The 23,402-nt window shown below is 36.5% G+C and overlaps 1 protein-coding gene across 1 annotated transcript; it reads right to left on the bottom strand.

The window, feature by feature from the left end:
• Positions 1–9,277: 9,277 nt before the first annotated feature.
• On the bottom strand, positions 9,278–21,984 carry C9H11orf58 (chromosome 9 C11orf58 homolog). Its single transcript, XM_036877038.2, has 5 exons — positions 21,773–21,984; positions 18,838–18,921; positions 12,548–12,608; positions 10,988–11,097; positions 9,278–10,304 (listed from the first exon to the last, which is right to left on the bottom strand). Exons 1-5 carry the CDS (start codon positions 21,833–21,835, stop codon positions 10,080–10,082), a joined length of 543 nt encoding a protein of 180 aa, XP_036732933.1. The 5' UTR covers positions 21,836–21,984; the 3' UTR covers positions 9,278–10,079.
• Positions 21,985–23,402: the final 1,418 nt, after the last annotated feature.

Below are 23,402 nucleotides of genomic sequence, written 5' to 3'. Positions count from 1 at the left end.
TTGGGGCATGGTTGGATGACTGAATATGGGTTTGTGTTTTCTGTGAAAGTTCCTTTTATGGCAAAATGTAACATGCATATGGATGGTACACAGAATAACAATGTACAGCTCAGTCAATGATCAGAAAATAAACACCTGTGAAACCATTGCCTTAGGCAAGACATCAAAGTGCCAGGATGCGGGAAGAAGCCCGTCTCATGCCCCTTCCCTTGGTAGGCCCTCCAGGAAGGATAACCAGTCTCCTGACTTGTGGTACTACTTGCCTTTTTTTTTTTTCAATAGTTTTACCATTTAAGTAGGCATCGTCAAATATTCTAGCTTAGTTTTGCTTTCTGAAAGTGTATGAATGTATGAATGGACTAATAATACCATCCTGTGGTCCACCTTTTTTTCCTTCACTGAACATCATGGTGCGATACTCATCTATGTGACTGTTTCATTAATTGATTTGCTATGTAACTATTTCATTAATTAATTTGTATACCACCATAGGACTGTCTGACAAATATTTATCCTTTCTACTGTCTAAGGGTATCTTGGCATTTCCAGTTTGGAGCTATCCCAATGCTGCTATAAACATTATACTTGTCTTTTGGTACATATACACGCACCCGTATTTTTTTGGTGTATAACTAGGTGTAGAGTAGCTAGGTCATAAAATAAGCATAGTTTCAACTTGGGTAGAAAATGCCAAACTGTTTAGAAGGTGCCAAAGTGGGGGGTACTTATTTATACTCCATCAATGTATGAGTTGCTTGACATCCTTGTGGTGACAGCCCCTGAGATAGCCCCCAGTGATCCCCGTTTCCTGGTATTCCTTCCCTGTATAAGCCCCTCCCACAAGTGTGGATAGTTCACTTCTAATAAATATGATGTAACAACATAGCAGGATGTCACTTCCCAGAAGAGGTCATAAAAAGACTGTAGCTTCTGTCTTGGGCATTTTCTCTTGCTCTCTGTGAGGGAAGCCATATTGTGAGCTAACCTGCGGAGAGGCAAGGAACTGATGTTTCTGACCAACAGCCAGTGAGGACCAGTGAACTGCAGCTGGATTCTTGTCCTTATTTTCTTGCATTGTATATCTTTTTCTTGTCGATTTGTGAGGATTGTGGATGTAAACCTATCTTAGGCTGGATTATTCCTAGAAAACAGAGCCTGAGGCAAGGGCTTGCAGGCAGAGAGTTTATTTGGGAGATGCTCCCATGGAATGGAGGTGGAAAGGAAAGGAGAGGAAACCAACAGAGCAGTGCCTTCTCAGGTTGGTCACTGTTGTGTGAAACCTGGGTTCAGTCTCACAGGTACCTTCTGAAGAACTATGTAAATGCACCTCAAAGTTCTCTACTGGAGGTATGATAGAGGAGCATTTATCTTCCCATTGACTAAGGAATCCCCGTGGGGTGTTAAATCCCTCACATCTCTAGAACCCACACATGTCAGTCCCACATGAACCTTGAACTGAGGCAGCTAAGAAGCCCTGGGGCATCCAGTTAGAGATGTAGCTGAAATGAAACCCTACAGGAGGAATACCTAGAGTAAAATGAAGGCCAAGAGGATGTGCAGTGGAGCACAAGAAATACCTGACACAGAGCCTCTTACTGGTCATATGCATTGCAAACACTTCTCCGGCTCTGTGGCTTGCCTTTCATAGTGTCTTAATGAATAGGCCTTACTAATCTTAAGGTAATTGTGTGTGTAAATCTTTTCCTTCAGAGTTTGTGGTTTTTTTGCATCTGGTTTAAAAAGACTTCCTATACTTACATCATAAAAATGTTCTCCTGTGTTATTTTCTTGGGACATTACTGTTTTACCTTTTTACAGATCTACAATCCACCTAGAACTGATTTTTCAGTGATGTATGAAGTGGACATCAGGTTTCATTTTTCCATAGAAATATCCACTTATTGAAGAATCTATCATTCCCTACTGCTGTCCTCTGCCACCTTTGTCATAAATCAAGTATCTGTGTATGTGTGAATCTATTTCTGGGTTCTTTTTTTCCTATTTCATTGCCTGTTTGTCTCTCGTTGTACTCACATCACACTGCTACTGGAGCTTCCTAGTAAGTGTTGAAATCAGAAAAGCAAGGTGTCTATCTTGTTCTTGTTCTTTATAAGTGCCTTGGCTATCTTTGGTCTTTTACATTTCCTTATAAATTTTAGAACTAACCTGCCAAGTTTCAGCCCCGCCTCCACCCCAGCTGGGTTTTCTTTTCCTGTTGACACCACATAGCATGAAGATTGCTTTTGAGAGTATTGCATCTCTAGAACATTGAGTGTTCTAATCCATGCACATGATATGTGCCTTTGTTTACTTAGGCCTTTAAAATCTTAAATATTTTGTAGGAAGAAAGAATTCTGCTTCTAGCAAAGGCAGACGTGTTTGCTTTGAACCAACTTTCCCACTGAGAACAAATAGAAAAGAAGGCTAAATATAAAGAACATATTTGAAGGCACTGGAGAGCTATCAAAGCTGTTTATGGAGCCAAGATCCAGAGGAAAGACAGGAAGTGTGAGGTCAGCATTTGGTACCACTTTCCCCCTCAAGGTGGATTGCCCATTCCAAAAGCTGTGGCTGACAGCCTGAGCAGCTCTGCAGCTATTAATCTCTAAGCAGCTGTTCTTTGATGGACTCCCCTAGGGGCTCTGTCCTAGGTGCAGCATAGGAGTCAGCCAAAGACCCAGGGGAGTATCTCTATATAGATCTTGGGACTCTCCATTTCTCCTCTCTCCAGTATTCTTCCCTCTAAATCTCAATATCCTTGGCAGACCTGCATGATGGTCTCTGGTCTCTGTTTCTTCCCCCCAGTGAGTCTGTTGCTTCTGTTTAGGCTTGTTTCCTTTGCTGTGGTTGGAAAATGACCTCAGGAAGAAAACTGGGTTGAATGTGGGAGTCACACTGTGTGCTTCTCTTTTCTCAGTGATCAGAAGCCCTGTGTAGGTTAGCCAGCACAAATTTCTTTATCTTTACTCTTGAGGAATATTTTCGCTGGGTATAGGATTCTAAGTTGGTGGGTTTTTTTCAGTGCTTTGAAGGTATCATTATATTGTCTTTGGGCCTTTTTTATTTATATTGAGAGGTCAACTGTCTCATTTTCACACCCTTAAAGATAATGTGTCTTTTCTCTGCTGCACCTACTTCTTGTCTTTGGTTCACTGCACTTTCACTGGAATATGCCTAGATGTGATTTTATCTCTATCCACTTTAGAATTTGTAGATCTCAGATCAATGGGTGGATGACTTTTGTCAGTTTGGGAAGATTCTTATCCTTAATCTCCTTAAAAATGGATTTTCTCCACACATATTTTCTCTCTTTAAGAGATTTCAATTATGTGAATCCTAGCCCTTTTCACTGTTTCCCACTCCTGGGAAACAGTACCTCATTATACAAGAATTACATCTGTGTGACAAGGATTTATGAATCAGTTATTCTTTCGCTTACTGAAATCCTTTGCCACTCAAATGAAGCAGTGTCTGTCTCTGACATTAGCAGTGTCAAAACACACAAACCATCATGGAATTTGAACAGTCACCTTTGGTTTCAATCATAGGACAAAATATGTGGAGGATTTTTCTTGTCATGATGTTAAATGTTTTAAGATTTTAGGTTGCACTATACCTGTTCTTAGTGGCAGATTCTTCTGATAAATACGTGTATATTTAAGGTATGTAGAGCCCTCTAACAATGGGCCCCAAGGCAGGAGCCCATCTTACCTGGGTCTAAGGGTAGGGTTTCTCAATATCAACACTAACATTCTGGCCCAGATAATCTTTGCTGTAGGGTCTCCTGTGCAGTGTAGCCCCTTTAGCACATCCCTGGCCTCGGCCCACTACATACCAGGAGCACCTCCCAGTAGTAACAAAAGTATCTTTGATGTTGCCAAATGTTCCCAGGGGGCAAAAATCATTCCTGGTTGGAAACTCTTGGTTTAAGGATAATACTCCAGAAAAGAAAGATCCACATGGTAAATTCTACTTGGAACTTAATACCAGTAGTTTGCTTTGTAAAAGAAAACACATCACAAGTTTAACTAGATATGGGTTATAAGAGTTGTATATTTTCTTTTGGCTTTGGAAGGAAAGCCTTCCTGTTTGGAAGATCAAAGCTAAGTTTCATGTTTACTAATCATTAGCTTCAGTTTTCAGGACTACTCTTTTATTTCTTATATAACAGTCCTTTTGGAAATAATTTCAGGTTTGAAGAGATTGTCAGGCAAAATGTCTCTATTTGAAATTCAGCCTTGGGAGGCAACATCTTGGGTACTGGTAATGGCAAAATAGGCATGTTTTTGGTAGTGTGAGTTAGGCTTCTTGAAGCAGCTTTGAGGGCAGTGAACAGAAGAAGTCTTGGGAGATGTAGAAAACAGGGAAGGCATTGTTCGGTAACTGGTAGGTCTACCTTGTGGGGAGCATACAGGAACATACATTACTTTAGTTTTCCCATGCCAGGAGTAATTGTGGAATGCTTTTGGAATGGGGTGGGAGCTGAAGTTCAGATATCAAATCTGTGGGGGTTCAAGTCATGGTAATTTGGATGTGAAAAGTTAATGGGTACTTCCAATTTGGGGACTGAAGAGTTGAAGTCCTTTCTTTGTTCTCTTGGAACACCCGAAAGCAAAAGGAGAATGAGAAATAAAGTGCAAACTCTAGCTTCAACAAAACTAGGAGATATCTGAAACAATCTTTGAATTCATCTCATAACTCTGTTGCCCCTAGCATATTCTATTACTTTCATTGTATCCATTGACTATCCTGTTTTCTTAATATTTATCACATCTGATATATATTTGTTAATAATGTCACCCCTCACTAAGTGTAAGCTTCATTAACACAGGGACTGATTTTGTTCACTGCTGTACTCTCCCAGTGGCTAGAATAGTGCCTGGTACATAGTAGGTGCTCAATAAATATTTGCAGTTGGTCAGATAATAGAACTAGCACAGTCTTTGTATGAGGATGTTACAGTAGAGAGAAAAGGATCAATAAAAATAAATGGTAGATAAACACCAGAAAAATATTGGCTCAGAATATTTGAAAATCAAACAATTCATGATAATCTTAACACCTTAATGGAAGATTCATCTTTATAAAATAAGAGCAGATACCACAAATACAAGAGAAAATGATGAAACAACACAGTAAAATGTGAGCCGACAGAACTTTTAAAAAAAGCTTAAAAATCATAAAATTGAATAGAAAATTGGAATCAGAGTATACACTGTTCAAATCACAAGAAGGGAAACAGAAAATGGGTGAAAATAAAGAGAAATGATGGAGATGAGATACAACATGTGTAGACTTGGAATTCCTAAAGGAGAAAATTTCTACTTTCTATTTTTATAGATGAAGGCACTTGCTCACATGAAAATAAATAATAGGTTTTAGAAACTTGACTCAATCCTCCTCTCTTGGAATTTAGGCCAAACTTCATAGTTTTTTTTCATCAAAATATATTTCTAGAAAATCTGTCAGCTGACAGTTCATTGTGTACCAATTTTATTGAAGGCATATAACTGGAAACTACCTGACTTGCAAAAGTAGGCATTCAGGCCTCAACATCACTGTTTCAAAATTGTCTCTTTATAGAGTCTTGAAAGACTACTACTTAGGACCATTAAACACAGTGAGGTTTGGGATGGCTGAGAGGTATTGCCTTCCCTTCCTCTAATGTGAAAGACCACTGAAAGGAGAGCTGGTTTTCAGGGAGCTCAATTTAGAAACAAATACATATGGATGTACAGAGTCATGTAATTGACTCTGTTGAACTCCCTCATATATCCCAAGAATGCATATTCATTTGAAGACTACTGGTTAACAAGTACTGCTAACAGGTCAGGCAAGGAATGAAAAGTACCTGTTTTAGGAAAATGAGAATCATTGATTTGATGAAAATAGTTTTCAGTGTATTTATCATAGTTGGGTAGAAGCCACATTGAAGTGGATTGGGGAAGAAGGGGATGGCAGTGAAGAGGCAGTAACAGAAGTTATTAAAATTGGATGTAGTAGATATGGAGATAGGACTACATCTGAAGTTGTGTGGCATCTAGAAAAATTTTTTTTAATCATGAAACATTTGGAGGCTTGGGTGACAAGCTGACAGAGAAGTCAATAGATTGAGAGGTTGAAAACTCAAATGAAGGTAATAAAAAGCATCTCAAGGTTCACAAGAGAAGCAAAGGATTAACTAGTGAAGGGTAAAGAGAAGGTCACGTATTGGAGAACAGGTTTTTTTTAGAGGTATATACAGTAAAATGCACAAGTAGTAGCGTACAACTTGATGAGTTTTGACAAGTATATACTATGTAACCATCACCCAGATCAAGATACTGCAAATTCTTTTTCCTCCACCTGTTTCACATCTCCCACCCCTCCTCCCTGGTAGGAACCACCAGTTTGTTCTCTGTGTTTTGAATCTGTTTGTTCATTTGTTTTATTTTTTGGATTCCACAATAATTGAGATTCTACAGTATTTGACTTACTTCACTTGGCATAATACCCTCCAGGTTCATCCATGTTGTCACAAAAGGCAAAATTTCATTCTTTTTTTGTGGCTAACAGTTCATTGAATATATGAATCCCATCTTCTTTATCCTCATCTTTGGATGGACATGTAAGTTGCTTCCGTACATTGTAAATAATGCTGTGATTAAAAAACAGAAACAAAAACCGTGTGCATCAATCTTTCCAAATTTTCTTTTCTTCAGGTAAATTCCCAGAAGTGGAATTGTTAGGAATTGTTTTAATTCTAGTCCCACTTTATTTTTGCTTTTGTTTCCCTTGCAAAACATTTCTGGGTATGTTGAGGAGACATCCAGAAAATAATTACTAATGCCAATGACAGTGCTGCCAGTGTCATCTTCTGAGTTTTATGGTTTCAGGTCTTAAGTCCATTTTATTTTTGTATATGGTCTAAGTGATCATTTCATTCGTTTGCAGGTAGTCATCCAGGTTTCCTAGCATCATTTGTGAAGAGACTGTCTTTTTCCTCTTGTATATTCCTACCTTTGTCATTTATTAATTGATCACGTAAGCACTGGTTAATTTTTTGACTATCCCGTTCTCTTGATCTACATATCTGATAATGCCAGTACCATAGTTTTGATTAGCTTTGTAGTGTAGCTTGAAATCAGGGCATGTGACACCGCCAGCTTTGTTCGTAAGATTGCTTTGGCTATCTGGGGTCTTTTGTGGTTCCATACAAATTTTTAAGGTTATTTGCTTTAGTACTGTGAAAAATGCCATTGGTATTTTGATAGGGATCGCACTGACTGTAGATTTCTTTGGGTAGTATGGTCACTTTAACAGTGTTAATTCTATCAGAGAATTGAATGGAGTCTTTTGTATCATCTTCAATTTCATTAATGTTTTATAGTTTTTAGAATACAGGTCTTTCACCTCCTTGGTTAAGATTTATTCCTAGGTATTTTATTCCTTCTGATGCAGTTGTAAATGGTATTGCCTTAATTTCCCTCTCTACTAGTTTGTTATTTGTATATAGAAGAGAGAGAGAGAGACAATAGAGGCTTTAAACAATTGCTGAGAACGGGGAAAAAATAAAATCATTAACATGCAGTATTAAGGTCAATTTTTAGTAGTACTGATTTATGTAATTGTGGTCTTTTTCTATAGAAATAACCTGTACAGGATTGGAAACATGTAGGATTGGAACTTTCCGGGAAGGTATGACTGGGGAGGATTATCTGGAATACTGACAACACTGACACTGAATAGATCAATTAAAAATCTAGACAGGGCTTATGAAGCAGGTGAGGACAGACAGACAATGCCCTGATTTGAACATGTGTAAAACACAGCTGTCATGGTCAGAGGTGAGATTTGTAAGTTAGTGATTTCAGAGAAAGTTGGATATTGAAAGTATCTGGGATGTGGTTGTGGTGGAACTATGATTTCAGAGATAAAGTTGGATATTGAAAGTATCTGGGATGTGGTTGTGGTGGAACTAAAGCCCTGTGTGCAGTATGTGGTCACTAAAGTTAACCAGGTAACTTTTTCCTACAAGTTTATTTTTTTCCTACAAGTTTATTATTTTTCCTACAAGGTTATTCAAAGAATGTGACCTGTCTGTTCTCAAACTACTGTTTAATCAGAACAATCACTTCCAACTTATTTCCTTGCCTTTGATTCCCCCAGGTTTGAAAAATTACATATTTGAGAACTTTTACCTATTAATACACACAAAATTGGAACCTGTGCTCCTGAAAACCTTTTTGATAAAAGGACTGTTAGATCACTGCTATAGGTAACCCTTGGGAGAAGTATGTTTCACTGCACAAAAATGTTTGTATTTCTCATCTGGTACTTTAGTAGGGATATCAAGATGGCATGGCATCTGCTTTCCTTTAATGTTTTTCCCTCCAATTTGATAAGGGAAAAGAAAAACCCCTAATGTTTGTTTAAAGACAGCCATGATGTTGAATGTGATGCTGGGACACTAGGCAACATTGACCAACAGACCTATATTTATTGCAACCCTGAAATATGTTAATATCCAATAATATACTAACTGGAATGAGAGTTTATTTAGAGATTAAGGAAAGGGGTCTTCCAATGTTGTATTTTAAAAGGCTCTTCTACTTAAGAACCAAGACTTCTAAACTATGCAGCATATTTAAACAAACTGATGAAAATACTTTTTAAAACATATTACTGGTCTCCCTTTTCCACTCTTAAAACATAAATCAGTCTTCACTTTCTATTTAATTTAGTTGTAATGGCAACTCTACAGAATAGGTATCTGATAATGGCTAATGTAATTTGTTGAATAAAAGCAAGCTTAATCAAACCACATATCCATGAAATGTCATACATCCTGCCAACTACCCAGTGACTCAGTGTTTACTATGGAGAATAGCACCTATTATAATACATGAAAAAAAAGTGCTGGGGACTACTGATATATAAACATTTCAGGATGGATACCTTAAACAGAAAACACCTGTTCTGGTCAATATACAGTAAGATTCTAAATTTTAAAATGACATAGGAAAAATCTAAAAGCATTAAGATTTTGGACCCAATTATTCAACAATCACTGACCAGCCCATAATGCAGTCTGTATTTAATTGGCTGTACATATCAACCACATAACACCAGATGAGTCTAATCTCACTCCAACAGAAGCAGTAACATAATCAGCAATACTACTTTTGGTAATTAGATCAGGATAACAGCATTGGAATAAAATGAAGAGAATTTGAGCTTTTCATTCATTACTCATTTGTAGATAATGGGGATAAAGGTATCACAACCAAATACAGGAAACGGGAAACTGCTTTCTCTTTATTTAGGCCTTAGGAAGAAAATTAACTTTGGTCACATATTACCTCAAAAAAAAAAAATTGTTTTACACATTCCTAAACAGATGATAGGACCAAATTATCAGAGAAGTAATTTCTTCTGTAAAAAGCAGCCAAAATCTATCAAAAAGTCTTACAATGTAACTCAAATTATATAAAGACTGCTTGGGATCATATTCCAAATGTATGACAGTTGCAACTCCATCCTAATAGGTGTGAAAAGTATTTGCTCTTGTGTTGCTTTGGTCCAAAAGAGTAGAGCTGAATTAGTAAGAGTAAACTTACATGCCTAATCTTTTGCCAGTATCAATTTAGATTGTAGTAGAACTATTCATCATGCTTATTTCTGCTGCCAATAACAAAGTATAACTTTTTCATGAACACATCACAGTATCAGATAAACTTTTTTAAGAGAAAAATAGGGAAGAACAAAAAAAGATGGAAAAGCTACCACAAACAAAAATAGTGTCTCCCCCTTAACTATTTGAAGGGGTAATAAGGTGAGATTAGGTTTGATACTATAATATGAAAGGAAATTGAGTACTGTATTTCTTATTTTATACAACTCTTACTCTTTACAAAAATGGTTATAGTCATGCCCATAAAAGTGTAACCCATGGCATCTGAAAGCAAACACTCTTTGTAATTATTTAAAAGGGCCTTTTTAAAAATTATAATACAAAGGTCTGTGCTCTATAAGCAGTCCTCCACTGTGCATTATAACAATAAGGCTTACTTTTAATACAAAGACTAAGTGTTTTGGAGTTATGAACCACTGGATTTAACAAACATCATTTTATAGTTGCTTTTTGCATCTTTTTTGGTTTTGGGATCCTCCACTTCATCAGGGTGCTCAGTAGCTTGGAGTTCTTCAGCAGATTCTTCTTTCTCTGACTCTGAATCACTTTCAGAATCATCTGGACTTTCAGGATCAGGCGAATCATCATCATCATCTCCAGCCACATCACCTTCTCCATCATGATCTTCTGCCTATAAACATCAACCAGCAGGCTTTAATACACTTACCCAGTACAAAAACTGGGAAAGACCCTACCTTTTTGTCACAAGTCTTAGAACAGCCTACTCCTTAGCCAGTAAATCCATTGTTTTCAGACTATACTATGATCATAGGCTACCTAGGGAAGAACTAAGGCATATCTGTGTGTTTTATACATTAGGACTTGAGAGGATTTTGTTTTAGGAAAGGGCTCTGAAGACCATGCACCTGACTCCCTTCCTACCACTAAGTTTGAAAAGTATCATATATTTTCCTGAACAAAACTATTTTTTTAGGTTAACCAATGATCCATGGAGATGTGAAAAAGTTGTTATAGGTTTTGCATATTACTTTGGAATAATTAACTAGTGGTTGTAATATGAAGAGATCACTTACAAAACAGACTTCTACAAAACAGTATTTACACGAAGTATTTCATCCAATTTATATCTTGTTCATGCCTATCAAAGATATGCCCTAATGATTAAGCAGACTTTACAAAACTCAAAAATCTCTATTATCTACAAAGACCTACTTGGGCATATAAAAAGTGTTAAGTAACTAAATAAAGAAAGCTTTCTACATAGATTAGCAATCAAGAACACTAACAGAAATAAATAGTGTCAACTTGGAAGCTGAATATCTTCCTATTTAATGAAAACACATTAGTTACTACCTCACTGAAGCCAAGTCCACAATGTCGTCGATATCTTCCTGATAATTTACTGTCCATACTTTGCTGATATTGAGACTCCAGTTCTTCATTAATTTTCTTGTCTTCTTCCCCTGCATGTCCAGTGTACTTTGGTTATGTTTCAGTCAAATTAATAAAAATATCTGATTATACAAAAAAAATCCCCATAATACAGATGCTATTATTATATTCAGGGCTGATTTCTCTGTGATTAATTTTACAAAAAATTTTCTGGATGGGTTTCTATACCATAGGTATTTACTCAACATACATAAAATACTTTAGTGAACAATCCTGTGAACTACAAAACTATAACGATGAACTTATATTTTTCTGTGTGATAATTCAAACCAGAGAAAAGTCTCTCTGAAAGAACTGCCTTAAGTTCAGATATTATAAATATTTGATATTAAGAACTTTGGGTATTAACTGTTTTAGTTTAATTATAGTCTAATAAATAGCTGTTCTCCTGAAAATGAAAGTTTTCTCCTAGCCACCAACAAATAAAAGCTTCTGTCTTTGAACAGAAGTAGTGAAAAGGCAAGCAATTTTTTGCCTTATAAATTTGCCTTTTTTTACATTTCAGTTTATTAGGGCATCAAACTTATCTGAAATGTTTACTTGTTACTTTATCACAAACAATCTGATATATATTTTGTTGCTTATACTGTTGTGTTATGAAGAATACAAAATAACTACTTATGAGCAGCTTTCTATGCATGACATTTTAATTTGTAAATATAAGAGGAATTTCACATTTTAATCACAAATAGTGGTGTGCCTCCATTATTTTTATTAAGTCCCAGTTTAACAAAAATTATGCAGCAAATATTTTACCAATCTGCAAAGCTCAGGGACCCTCCCTTTTGTAAGTAATACACATCAATCTGAAATAATTTTTTAATGTTATAAAAAAAGACCCATTCCTAATATGTGCTACATGTTTAATGCTATGAAAGTTTATTTAAGTTAAAAGGTTTATTAAATATAACCTAGGTCATTATGCCCTGTTATTAATAGTGTCAAAATTAGGGTCAATTTTAAATAAAAAACATTAATTTTTCAACAGACTGAATTCAAATTCATTTTCAGTTTATATTACAGAAATATACAAAAGTTTTTTCCCTAAAATTTAGTTTCTTCAGTCTATGCAACAACTTTATACTCTTTAAAACAAGAGAAAAAACTCAAAACCAGTATAAATGTGCTAAAACATAGTACATGAAATAAAAAATACATAAATTCAATACACACTGCTACAGTTGTCAAGAGGCATAAAGCCTCACTACAATCAAAATATATGAATCATAAAAATGAAGACAAAAAGGCCAATTCACTGATACTCTCAAATCTTTTAAAAATCAAAATATATACTAATTGTTACATCTCATACATAGTATGTTTACATATACAATACACAATTCTAATTCTAATATTTTAATCATTAACAATTAAACACAGAAGTTAATGTCCCAAAATGCTCACAAATATCTCATGTTCCAAATTTAGTACCTCCACTTTAATTATACTTTATTTTCTTACCTGTTCGGAAGTGAGATGTTGATTTGTGATCTCCTATAACAAGACGACCAGTATGTTCTTTCTATAAAAAGGCAGAAAACAGAATCTGAGACCACTAGTTTAACGTAACTACTGAGTGTCTAGTATATGCCTGACAGTATTGCAGGCTTCTGAGGTATAGTAAAGAAAAAGGACTAAATTAAGATCCCTGTGTTTATGGAACTTACATTTACATTCTAGCCAGGGTAGGAAAGGGAAATGATAGACAGTGACTGCAATGGGGTATGGGGGGGGGACTCGATAATAAGGGTGAATGTAATAACCACACTGTTTTTCTTGTGAAACCTTCATAAGAGTGTATATCAATGATACCTTAAAAAAAAAAGGAACCGAGACCTGACTGAATGCCTTCTGCACAGTGAGGGATAAAAAGACGACACACAAAATGGCAAGAGAGACAGAGACATGGTAACAGTGGGAGCAGCACCTCAACACAGCCCTGCAGTAGGGATGGTTATCACTGAGGTTTCAGAGCACAGATTTGGTGCCATGTAGCACAGAAAAGAAGTCGTAGTTTTCAGTTTAAAATGCAGCCATACTATAGGTGGGGGAAAGCAATTTTCAGAACTAAAGCACCCATCAAATGGTTAGAAACTGCCAGAACTCTCTGGGACTGGAGATGCTTGTGAGCGCCATTATTTACATTCCCCCCGCAACACTGATAATGTGGACCTCAGCAAGGTCAGAGCACACACACCAACTCTAGACATAACCAAGGTGGTTTCCTGGACCCTGCTGCACTATAGATCTAGTAGTCCCACCAAGGTGGCACTAACACAGTGCCATGTGGATTCAACCAACCAGAGCATCTCTCTTCCCCAACCAGCTCTGATGAGCACCCTTTCCATCCACAGCTGCCCTCATGGTAAGCACAAACCAAAAACCCGTAACAGATACACAAAAAGAAAAAGAAAATCAAACTATATGTTAAAGTCATAATGCACAGAAGAAGACAATAAGGAAGAAAGGATCAGAGGAGACTGACAAAAACAACCAGAAAACATTTAACAAAATGGTAATAAGTATGTACCCATAAATAATCACTTTAAAATAGACTAAATGCTCCAAAAGACAAAGGGTGACTAAAATGGATTAAAAAAAAACAACAAAAAAAGACCCATCTATTTGCTGCTTACAAGAGACTTACTTTAGACCTAAAGACACAGAGAGACTGAAACTGTAGGAATGGAAAGATATTCCATGCAAATGAAAAAAAAAAAAGAGCAAGCTGGTGTAGCAGTACTTACGTAAGACTTTAAAACAAAGACTGTAACAAGTGACAAAGGACATTATATAATGATTAAAGGCTCAATCCAACAAGAAGGTATAACAATTATAAATATTTATGTACCCAACAGAGGATCATCTAAATAATAAAGCAAATGTTAACAGACATATAAGAGAAATTGACAGTAATACAATTTAATAGACGGGGACTTTAACACCCCCTACTTACATCAGTGGATAGATCATCCAGAAAACAAAGAAATAGTGGCTCTGACCAACATATTATACAAAATGGACCTAACAGATATATAAAGAACGTTACATCAAAAACAGAATACTTACTCTTCTCAAATGTACCTGAAATGTTCTCCAGCAGAGATCATGTTAGGTCACAAAGAAGTCTCAGTAACTTTAAGACCTATCAAGCATCTTTTCCCAAACTGGAAATCAATTACAAGAATAAAAAAATGGAAAAAACACAAGTATGTGAAAGCTAAAACAGCATGCTACTGAATCACCAATGGGTCATTGAAGAAATTAAAGAAGAAATAAAAAATACTTGGGGAATAATAATAATGGTTAAAAATCTTTGGGATTCAGTAAAAACAGTCCTTTAAAAGGGAAGTTTATAGCAAGAAAGGCCTATCTCAAGAAGCAAGAAATAAACAGATAATAAAGATCAGAGTGGAAATAAATCAAATAGAGACCACTCCCAAAAAATACAAAAGATAAATGAAGCTAAGAGCTGGTTCTTTGAAAAGATTAAAAATTGATAAACCTTTAGCTAGCTAGACTCCTCTAAAAAAAAAAACAAACTCAAATAAAATCAGAAATTAAACAGAAGTTACAACTGACATCACCGAAATACAAATGATTATAAGATACTACTATAAATGAATTGGACAACTTAGAAGAAAAGGATAAATTCCTAGAAGTACACATTTCAGGACTGAACTAGGAAGAAATGTGAACAGACCAATTACTAGTAACAAAATTGAATCAGTAATCAAAAAACTCCCAACAAAACTCTAGGACCAGATGGCTTCAAAGAAGGCTTCTACCAAACTTTTAAAAAGAGTTAATACTTAGCCTTCTTAAACAATGTCAAAAACCGAAAAGGAAGGAAAGCTTCCAAATTCATTCCATAAGACCAGAATCATCTTGATACCCAAAACAAAGACACTACATAAAAAATAAATAAAAATAAATAAATTACAGACCAACATCCCGAAAGAACATATGTGCAAAAATCTTCAATAAAATATTAACAAACGAAATTAAAAAAATATATGAGGAGGATCATTCACCACAACCAAGTGGGATTTATTCCAGGGATGCAAGGATGGTTCACTATTTGCAAATCAATACATTAACAAAAGGATAAAAACCATGTGATCACCTCAATAGATGCTGAAAAAGCATTTGACTAAGTTCAACACCCATTCATGATAAAAACCGTCAACAAAATGGGTATAGAGAGGGAACGTATCTCAACATAATAAAGGCCATGTATGACAAACCCACAGCTAACAATATACTGAATGGTGAAAAGCTGAAAGCAATTCTCTAAGATAAAGAACAAGATAAGGATGACCTCACTTTCACTCAACACAGTACTAGAAGTTCTAACCACAGTAGTAAGACAAAAAGAAATCAAAGGCATCCAAATTAGAAAAGAAGTAGAACTCACTATTTGCAGATGACATACTATGTATCAAAAACCCTAAACACTCCACCAAAATAAATTAGAATGAATTCAGTAAAGTTACAGGATACAAAATCAACATACAGAAACTTGTTGCATCTCTATATACAAATAATGAACTAGCAGAGAGAAATTTAAGAAAACAATCCCATCTACAACTGGATCAAAAATAAAATACCTAGGAATGAATCAAACCAAGGAGGTGAAACACCTGAAACTTTGAGAACTCTACACTGCTGAAAGAAACTGAAAATGATAGAATAAATGGAAAGATATCCCATGCTCATAGAAAGGAAGAATTAATATTGTTAAAATGGTCATACTATCCCAAGTAATTACAGATTCAGCCCAATCCCTATCAAAATACCCAATGACATTTTTCACAGATCTAGGTCAAATAACCTTAAGTTTGTAAGGAACCACAAAATACCCTGAGCAGCCAATGGAATCTTGAGAAAGAACAAACCTGGGGATACCAATGCTCCCTGATTTCAAACTGTACTACAAAGCTAGCATAAGCAAACTGTATGATATTGGCAAAAACTAGACATATACATCAATGAAAAATACCACAGATCAATTAATAAATGACAAAGGAGGCACGAACACACAATGGAGAAATTACTCTCTTCAATTAATGATGCTGGGAAAACTGGATAACTACATGCAAAAAATGAAACGATTACTGTCTTACACCATACACAAAAATAAACTCAAAATAGATTGAAGATATAAACATAAGACCTGAAGCCATAAAACTACTAGAAGAAAACAGAGGCAGTAACTCTTGAACACTGGCATTACTGATTTTTTTCTGGGTATGTCTCCCCACGCAAGGGAAACAAAAGCAAAAATAAAAAAGTGGGACTACAAACTAAAAAGCTTCTGCATAGCAAAGGAAACCATAAATGAAACAAAAAGGCAACCTACTGAATGGGAGAAGATATTTACAAATAAAATATCTGGTAGGGGGCTAATATCCAAACAATATAAAGAACTCATACAACTCAAAAAAACCCAAATAATCTGATTAAAAAATGGACAGAGGGCCTGAGCAGACATTTTTCTAAAGAAGACACAGAGATGGCTATCAGGCACACAAAAAGATGCTTTTACTAAACATCAGGGAAATACAAATTAAAACCACGAGGTATCACCTCACACTAGTCAGAATAACTAGTATTAAAAAAAAAACAACAAGAACTGATAAGTATTGCCAAAGATGTGGAGTAAAGGGAACCCTGTACACTGTTGGTGAGAATGTAAATTGGTGCAGTTACTATGGAAAACACTATGGAGGTTTCTTAAAACATTAAAAACAGATATACCATATGATCCAGCAATTCCACTTCTGAGAATTTACCTGACGAAAATATTATCACTAATTAAAAAAGATATATGCACTTCTATGTTTATTGCAGCATTATTTCTAATGGCCAATATATGGAAACAACCTAAGTGTCCATCCATAGATGAATAAAGAAGTGGTACACACATACAATCGGCTACTACTCAGCCATAAAAATAAAAACTTGCTGTTAGCAACAATGGATGACCTAGAGAGTATTATGCTAAATGAAAAAAGTCAAAGAAATAAATATGAACTCACTTGTATATGGAATCCAAGAAACATAACAAATGAACAAACAAAACAGAACAGACTCATAGACACAGAGATCAGACTGGGTGGTAGTTGCCATAGGGAAGGAGTTGGGGGAATGGGTGAAATACGTGAAGGAGGTGAAAAAATGAATGCTTGATATCTTTATCTGGGTGATGGTTACATAAGGGTACATATATCAAGCTGTACATTAACGTTTGTGCACTTTATTGTATGCACCTCAATAAAAAACCCTAGCTGTCTGGCCAGAGAGCTGTGATGCTTAGGAAGAAATAAGTTGGCTGCTTTAAAAACAAACAAGAAAACACAAATATCCTATGTAAAATTTCAAAGCTACAATCTTGGCCTTTATAACAAAGTATTTAATGTATGCTAAACAGTCCATTTATTGGTAACCAAAAAATAGTTTAATTGTTCAATTTGGCCACCTGACCCCTCATGTTACTGACATTTAATTGACTATTGTTAGCTAACTTTCATAACATTTTATGTTAGGTTTTTATTTTTTAAGTACTTGGTCTTCATTCTTAGGTTGAGCATGCCCCTGAAGTATTATTTACTTTTATAAATCCTTAGCAAATCTTGTATTGCATGAACCAAGAGAAACTTTGGCTTTCTATGACAAATTATAAATTATTAGAAAATCTATAATGAGATATTATACAAATGCTTCCTATGTATAGGTCTTAATGTTTTTCATGATTTCTCCCTAACCCCACTGTTCTAGTCAGGCTAACTCTTCATCCTTTCAGATTCAGATCAGTTCTATTTCTGGGAAGCTTTCTTTTATTACCAAGGCAGAGTTAGTTAGCTATGCTTATCTATTGATTTCACAGCGTACATAGTTCTTTCATTGCAATTGTAAGTCTATATTGTTATTACCTGGTTTTATCCATTAAATGATGGCTCCAAACAGGTATTATTGATCTATGTGACCGACCCCCCCCCAGGACCCAGTACAGTGCTTATCATTTAGTAATCAATAATTGGTGGTAAAATAAATGAACTCATTCCCAAATAGGAATATCAACAAGGGGCAGAATTTCAATTTATGGAGCTTAGAAGAGAAAAAAAAAGTTTTCCTATTTCTTCCAAAGCTGGTTATAGGAAAATTATTGGAACAATGTTAGGAAAATAAATTTAATGCTCACAAAAAATAAGTATCTAGAGATCATTGTATTTGCATGTAAAAATGAACTGCTAGGAACAAGAGGGTTTTTACCAATAGGGAATGTTTTCTTGGCACCCATTTCTATTATGTTCATCAAACAGAAAGAGATTTCAAAACATTTTTAGTATTAGGTTTTTGATAAAGGCTTGGCAACTACTTCAAGGGCTGGAGAGAGCTATAAAATATGAAAGACCTACCAATTGCTCTACCCAGAGATACCTTCTACCAAATCATTAGACTAATTGACAATAAATTATAAACTTTCACGTCTTCCTTCTTCCACAGAAGTCTCCTCAAATCAAGTATTTTCTCTATACAGTCTCTGAATCTTGTTGCCCAGTGGCAGAGACTCCCAGCAGTGGTTCAGAAGTAGTATAAACTTTAAATGGTTGGTTAGATAAACTGTATTTCCCAATGTCAAAAGTAATTATGCAGAATGGGAAAATGGGATCCAAGTATATTCAGTTCATCTCACACAACAGACACAAAAAAGATAAAAATTAAAATGCATATTATCTGATGCTTACCTTTCCTGCACCCATAAGTCTCAAGAACTTCTGTTTTCTTTCTTCATTACCTAAGTCTGCTGCCTCCCAATTGCTAGATCCGAGCTGGAAAACAAATTAGCCAATTAATTTTTTTGCACAGTATCGAAAAGTTTAAAGTCTGCCAATAATTCCCAAGTATCTTCCCCCTGTCCTTATTAACTATACACAGGACACTCACTTCTGTTTTTCTAAATTCCTGTCGGTGGCGGGCGGGGTTTATATGCTGTCAGGATTTTGGCTACCTAAGTTCCAAATCTCTACTTCTATCCATCTGGCAATTCATTTTTTTAATAGACAAAATTAATTATTTTAGCTCAATATATAGTTCAAAACAAAACACCAAAGTACCAGTGAGGCTTAAGTTCTGGTTTTCATCAAATCACTTGTTCTCTGTGAGCCTGGACCTGGCATTAACTTCTTAGTTTTAATTCCTTATCTATACAGAGAGGCTTCATTAAAAGACTGTCTCCAGAATAGCAACACCACCTAAGAATTGCATAGTGTTTTACAACTTACAAATCACTTTTTCACTTAGATCTCTCAAGAGTCCATTTAACAAGGACACTGAAGAGGTTGAGTGACTCTCTGTGGTCCTCTGGCCTTAAGTTCTCTGCTCTTTTCTCATCATACTATACATGATCAAATGAGACAGAATATGTGAAAGTAGTTTATGAACTACAGTTATAAAATGTACAGAATTAAGTTAAAAACAAAAGTTGTCTGAAAGCCAAAACGTTGCCAAACTATTTTCATTGAAAGAGTGAATATTTTCCATGTCTTTACATAAACCCTCAACACTTAACTTCTAATCCTAATGTTTTTTTCCAATCATTAAGTTCTTCTGGTTCTTCCTTTCAAAGACCTTAGCATACAACAGCAAGTACAGTGCCTTAGTGCTGTATTCTGAAAAGCACAAGGGTGCCTGACACACACTTAGAGGTTCTCCATTAGCTACTAAAATTAACCTCTCCCTTCCTACTGCTCCTTAAAAGAGAGCTTTCTTTTCTACACTCCAATCAAACCATGAAACCATTTTTAAGTTGTCTTCATCCTTAATACTCTTCACCATAGAACTGCAATCTACTTCCTCAGTAAAAACCCTAGTAATTCTTAGAAATGTTTGTTACCACCATTTAACATGTGAAGTCAGTGGGCAAAGAAAAAACTTTATCTTTTACACGCAGTGGATGTTCATTAGAAACTGCTGACCAACTACATGTTATAATTAGTTGATTTTCTACAATTTAGATGTTTATTTTTAAAAACTTATGTATATTATTTTTAAAACTTAAAAAAATAATATTCAGATGAAAGAAACTGACAAGAAAATCCCTATCAAGAGACAGGTTATTCTACTGCACTATAATGTAAAAACAGTGTGTCCATATCCTAGGCTCTATTCTTGAATTGCAACTATAACCACTTCCTTCAAAGAGAATGCTTCTAAGATTGGAATACGTCTTAAAGGGCATCTAGTTTTAACTGATCCCATCTGAAGCTGTAGAGACTTAATTCCTTAATCCCTTTAACTTTGTTAAATTACCTAACCACCAATTTTGTGAAGCTAAAAGATTATTTCTGTGAGTTTTGATTCTAATAATCAAGTGACAGTTAAATACCAGAAACAATCTAATAGCTTTTAAAATGGCATCCAGATTACTCAAAAGACTAGATAAATTCCCAAGTATTGGGTTATCATACTAACAACAACAACAACAAAAACCTAAAGTCAGCAGCAGGGAGGAAGATTGGGCATAAATAAATCTCACTATGTAACTATTCATCCCCAAAATCTTATACTAATATTTCTGCAGAGCTAAAATCAATTTCCTTAAAGATCCTTGGTATTCCGGTCCCAACCTTATCACCTATCTCAAGGGGTGGGTCTTAACATCATCTCATTTGCTGCAACTGACGCACTAGTAGTATTCAGTATGGTTCTCAAAATAAGATATATTAATAAAGGTACTGAAGTGCAGTATAGAAAACAAATAACACGTTCAGAAATTGATAGTGCTTTAAATAACCGAAAGAAAACTAATGTCCTTTCATCATCCTTAAAGATGACCTCTCCATGCCCCCCCCTCCCCAAAATTTCCCAATCACTTTTCCAATGGCATTTACATTGTACGAAGGACCTAGTTTTACATTTACGGTAGTCTCCATGACACCGCGCTAGGAGCTAGGACAGATATACAAAAAGGCCTAGGACAAGCACCATGCTTGTTCATCTTTCAATTCCCAACACCCAGAATGCATAAGTTAATATTAGTGGGTTACTTTAAGGAATATATGTTTGCTGAACTTGGGAGGCGAGAGGGGAATTGTGGGGCAGGAAGAATATCAAAATGGGCTTCTAGGTCTCAAAGTCTTAGACTGCACCACCATGCGCCAGTACGAAATTACTACCCTGGTACAATTTTTCGGTTCAATACTGTTCTTGATTTACTCTTAGCAGGACATTGCAAAAGTAACCCCGGTCAGGAAACTTGTATAAATTTGCACCAACATCTTGACATTGTCACAGGACCATTTTAATTATAAAGCAGGGAAGTCTTGCTGTTTCGATTCTGAGTAGAAAGACCCCAGAAATAAGCTTCATCTGCCCCCAAATACGCAAACATAATCCCCTAAAGTCTTTCACTTCTCGATCCTCTTAGAACTTCACCGAATCCCCTTCCTACGCAGGTCTCTGGCTACTTAGCGTGCGCACCGCTTCAAACCTCCCGACACGAACTGAAAAAAGGAGGCATTTCTCAGTCATTCTTCTGGTTCTATCCCCACCCCCATCCCCCAAGTCGGCCCTCCCGCTTCGGGCCACTTTAGGCGCTTCCTCCTTCTTCATCCACCCTTTCCGGCCTACCGCAGCCTTTGGTAGGCCTCAACCCTCATCCACTCCGCCATTGTTATTTACATCGTCATCTGGGGAGGCTGAGCGCTTCACCCCGTGCGGATGGGACTCCCTGGCAGCACTCATCGTTGCGGGAACCCCGAAGGGAAAAGCCGAATCCACTCGCCGTTCTCTTCAGCCGCAGCGCCAGGAGCCTGCAGTCTGCCACCGGCCCAAGCAGCGCCACTCCAGAACGCAGAGCCCATCCGGGCCTTCTCCGCCACAGTCGTCACCGCCGAGGCCTCTCGCCGCCGTGGAGCGCTCTGGGAATTGTAGTTTTCTGGTTCACTCAATACCGGCCTGAACAAAAGAGGATAGATAACTAATACTACAATTCCCAGGAAGCCCAGCGGCGCACCTCGCGCTGTGTGGCGGGAGTGCCTTCTGGAAGCCCCGCCTTCTTCGGCTTGTGGAGGAAGCCTTCCCGCGGATGGGTATGGCGGTGAGCGTCTGAGTAAAGCTTCGTCGTTACAAAGCTTCGTCGTTACGGAAAGAAGCTTAGACTGGGTTTGCGCATATCGCTGTGAGGCGCCGCGCACAATGCGTCCGTTATAGTTAAGCACCTAGATTTAAATGTAATGCTTGAGGCTTATTGAACCCTCAAAGACTACCGTCTTCCGCAAGACAAAAACACCCTTCAAAAAAATATGGCTTCTGCCGTTTCTACCCTGGAGTTTTGTTCCTCATAGAGGATTTCTAGGTGATAGGTGGTGCGGCTTTCTAGAAAATTCTGACTTTTGCTGCTTTCTCATTCTCACCGGAGTGAGTTACACGTGGTGTTAAGAGCGGGTTAGCTATTAGTGAAACTAGGGGCCACCTGAGGGAACTGTTAGCTTTCCACAGGGCTTTGTGTGAAGTGGTGGGGTGACCCCATTCGACCTTGCTGGTGTATAGCCTTTGTTATTTAGGGGACTTCACCCAGTGAAGTCCATGTCTGCCAAAAAGCCTTGTATTTCTTTTCTTTTCCTTTTAAAAAGTAACTTTTAGAAATTGAAGTGAAGTCACATTAAACTAACCATTTTCAAGTGTACAAATAAATGGCATTTAGTCCATTCATGGTGTTGTGCAACCATCACCTTTATGTAGTTCCAAGACGTTTTCATCACCCTGAAAGAAACTTCAGGACCCATTGAGCAGTCCTTCCCCATTCCTCCCTAGCAACCACAGCTTTGCTCAAAAAGTGCTGAATCTAAAGGTATTATTCAGATGCTGGAAATTGATTCTTGCATCATCAAGGTGCCTGAATTTTTAACCAGGAGTGAACTTGGCTGCCTTCAAGTCCGAATATTCTGTAAGAATCCTTGCCATGAGTTATTCTGAAGCTTTCTGACCTTGATCAAAAATTTGATTCTTTTTAAAGCAAATACCCATAAGTGGTATAACAGTACAGATCAAATGTGTGTTTTGGTAGTGAGAGCAGCCTGTGAAAGTGCTTAACTGTTGACTTCTGAACTCGGCAATTAATCTGATTTGACTGGCTGTGTAGAAATAGTATTACTTTAATTTCAGATGATTACTGAACCATTTATAGAATTGTGACCAGTGGAAGACAGTTGTTTATGCAGTCATACATCCATATTCTGCTCTATTTTGTAATCACAGGAATAACAATATTAATTAAGATAATATGAAAAAGAAGCCTCATAGTTCATAA

This window comes from Manis pentadactyla, chromosome 9 (genome assembly GCF_030020395.1).
Source record: "Manis pentadactyla isolate mManPen7 chromosome 9, mManPen7.hap1, whole genome shotgun sequence".
NCBI classification, from domain to species: Eukaryota; Metazoa; Chordata; class Mammalia; order Pholidota; family Manidae; genus Manis; species Manis pentadactyla.
This window is presented reverse-complemented; position numbering and strand designations above follow the sequence as displayed.

Coding starts and splice junctions, on each gene's coding strand:
- C9H11orf58 (XM_036877038.2), bottom strand. CDS start 21,835: ATGAGTGCTGCCAGGGAGTCCCATCCGCACGGGGTGAAGCGCTCAGCC. Junction 11,098..12,547: donor AACATCTCACTTCCGAACAG/GTAAGAAAATAA, acceptor CTGGACATGCAG/GGGAAGAAGACAAGAAAATT. Junction 10,305..10,987: donor GTGGACTTGGCTTCAGTGAG/GTAGTAACTAAT, acceptor TGATGTTTATAG/GCAGAAGATCATGATGGAGA.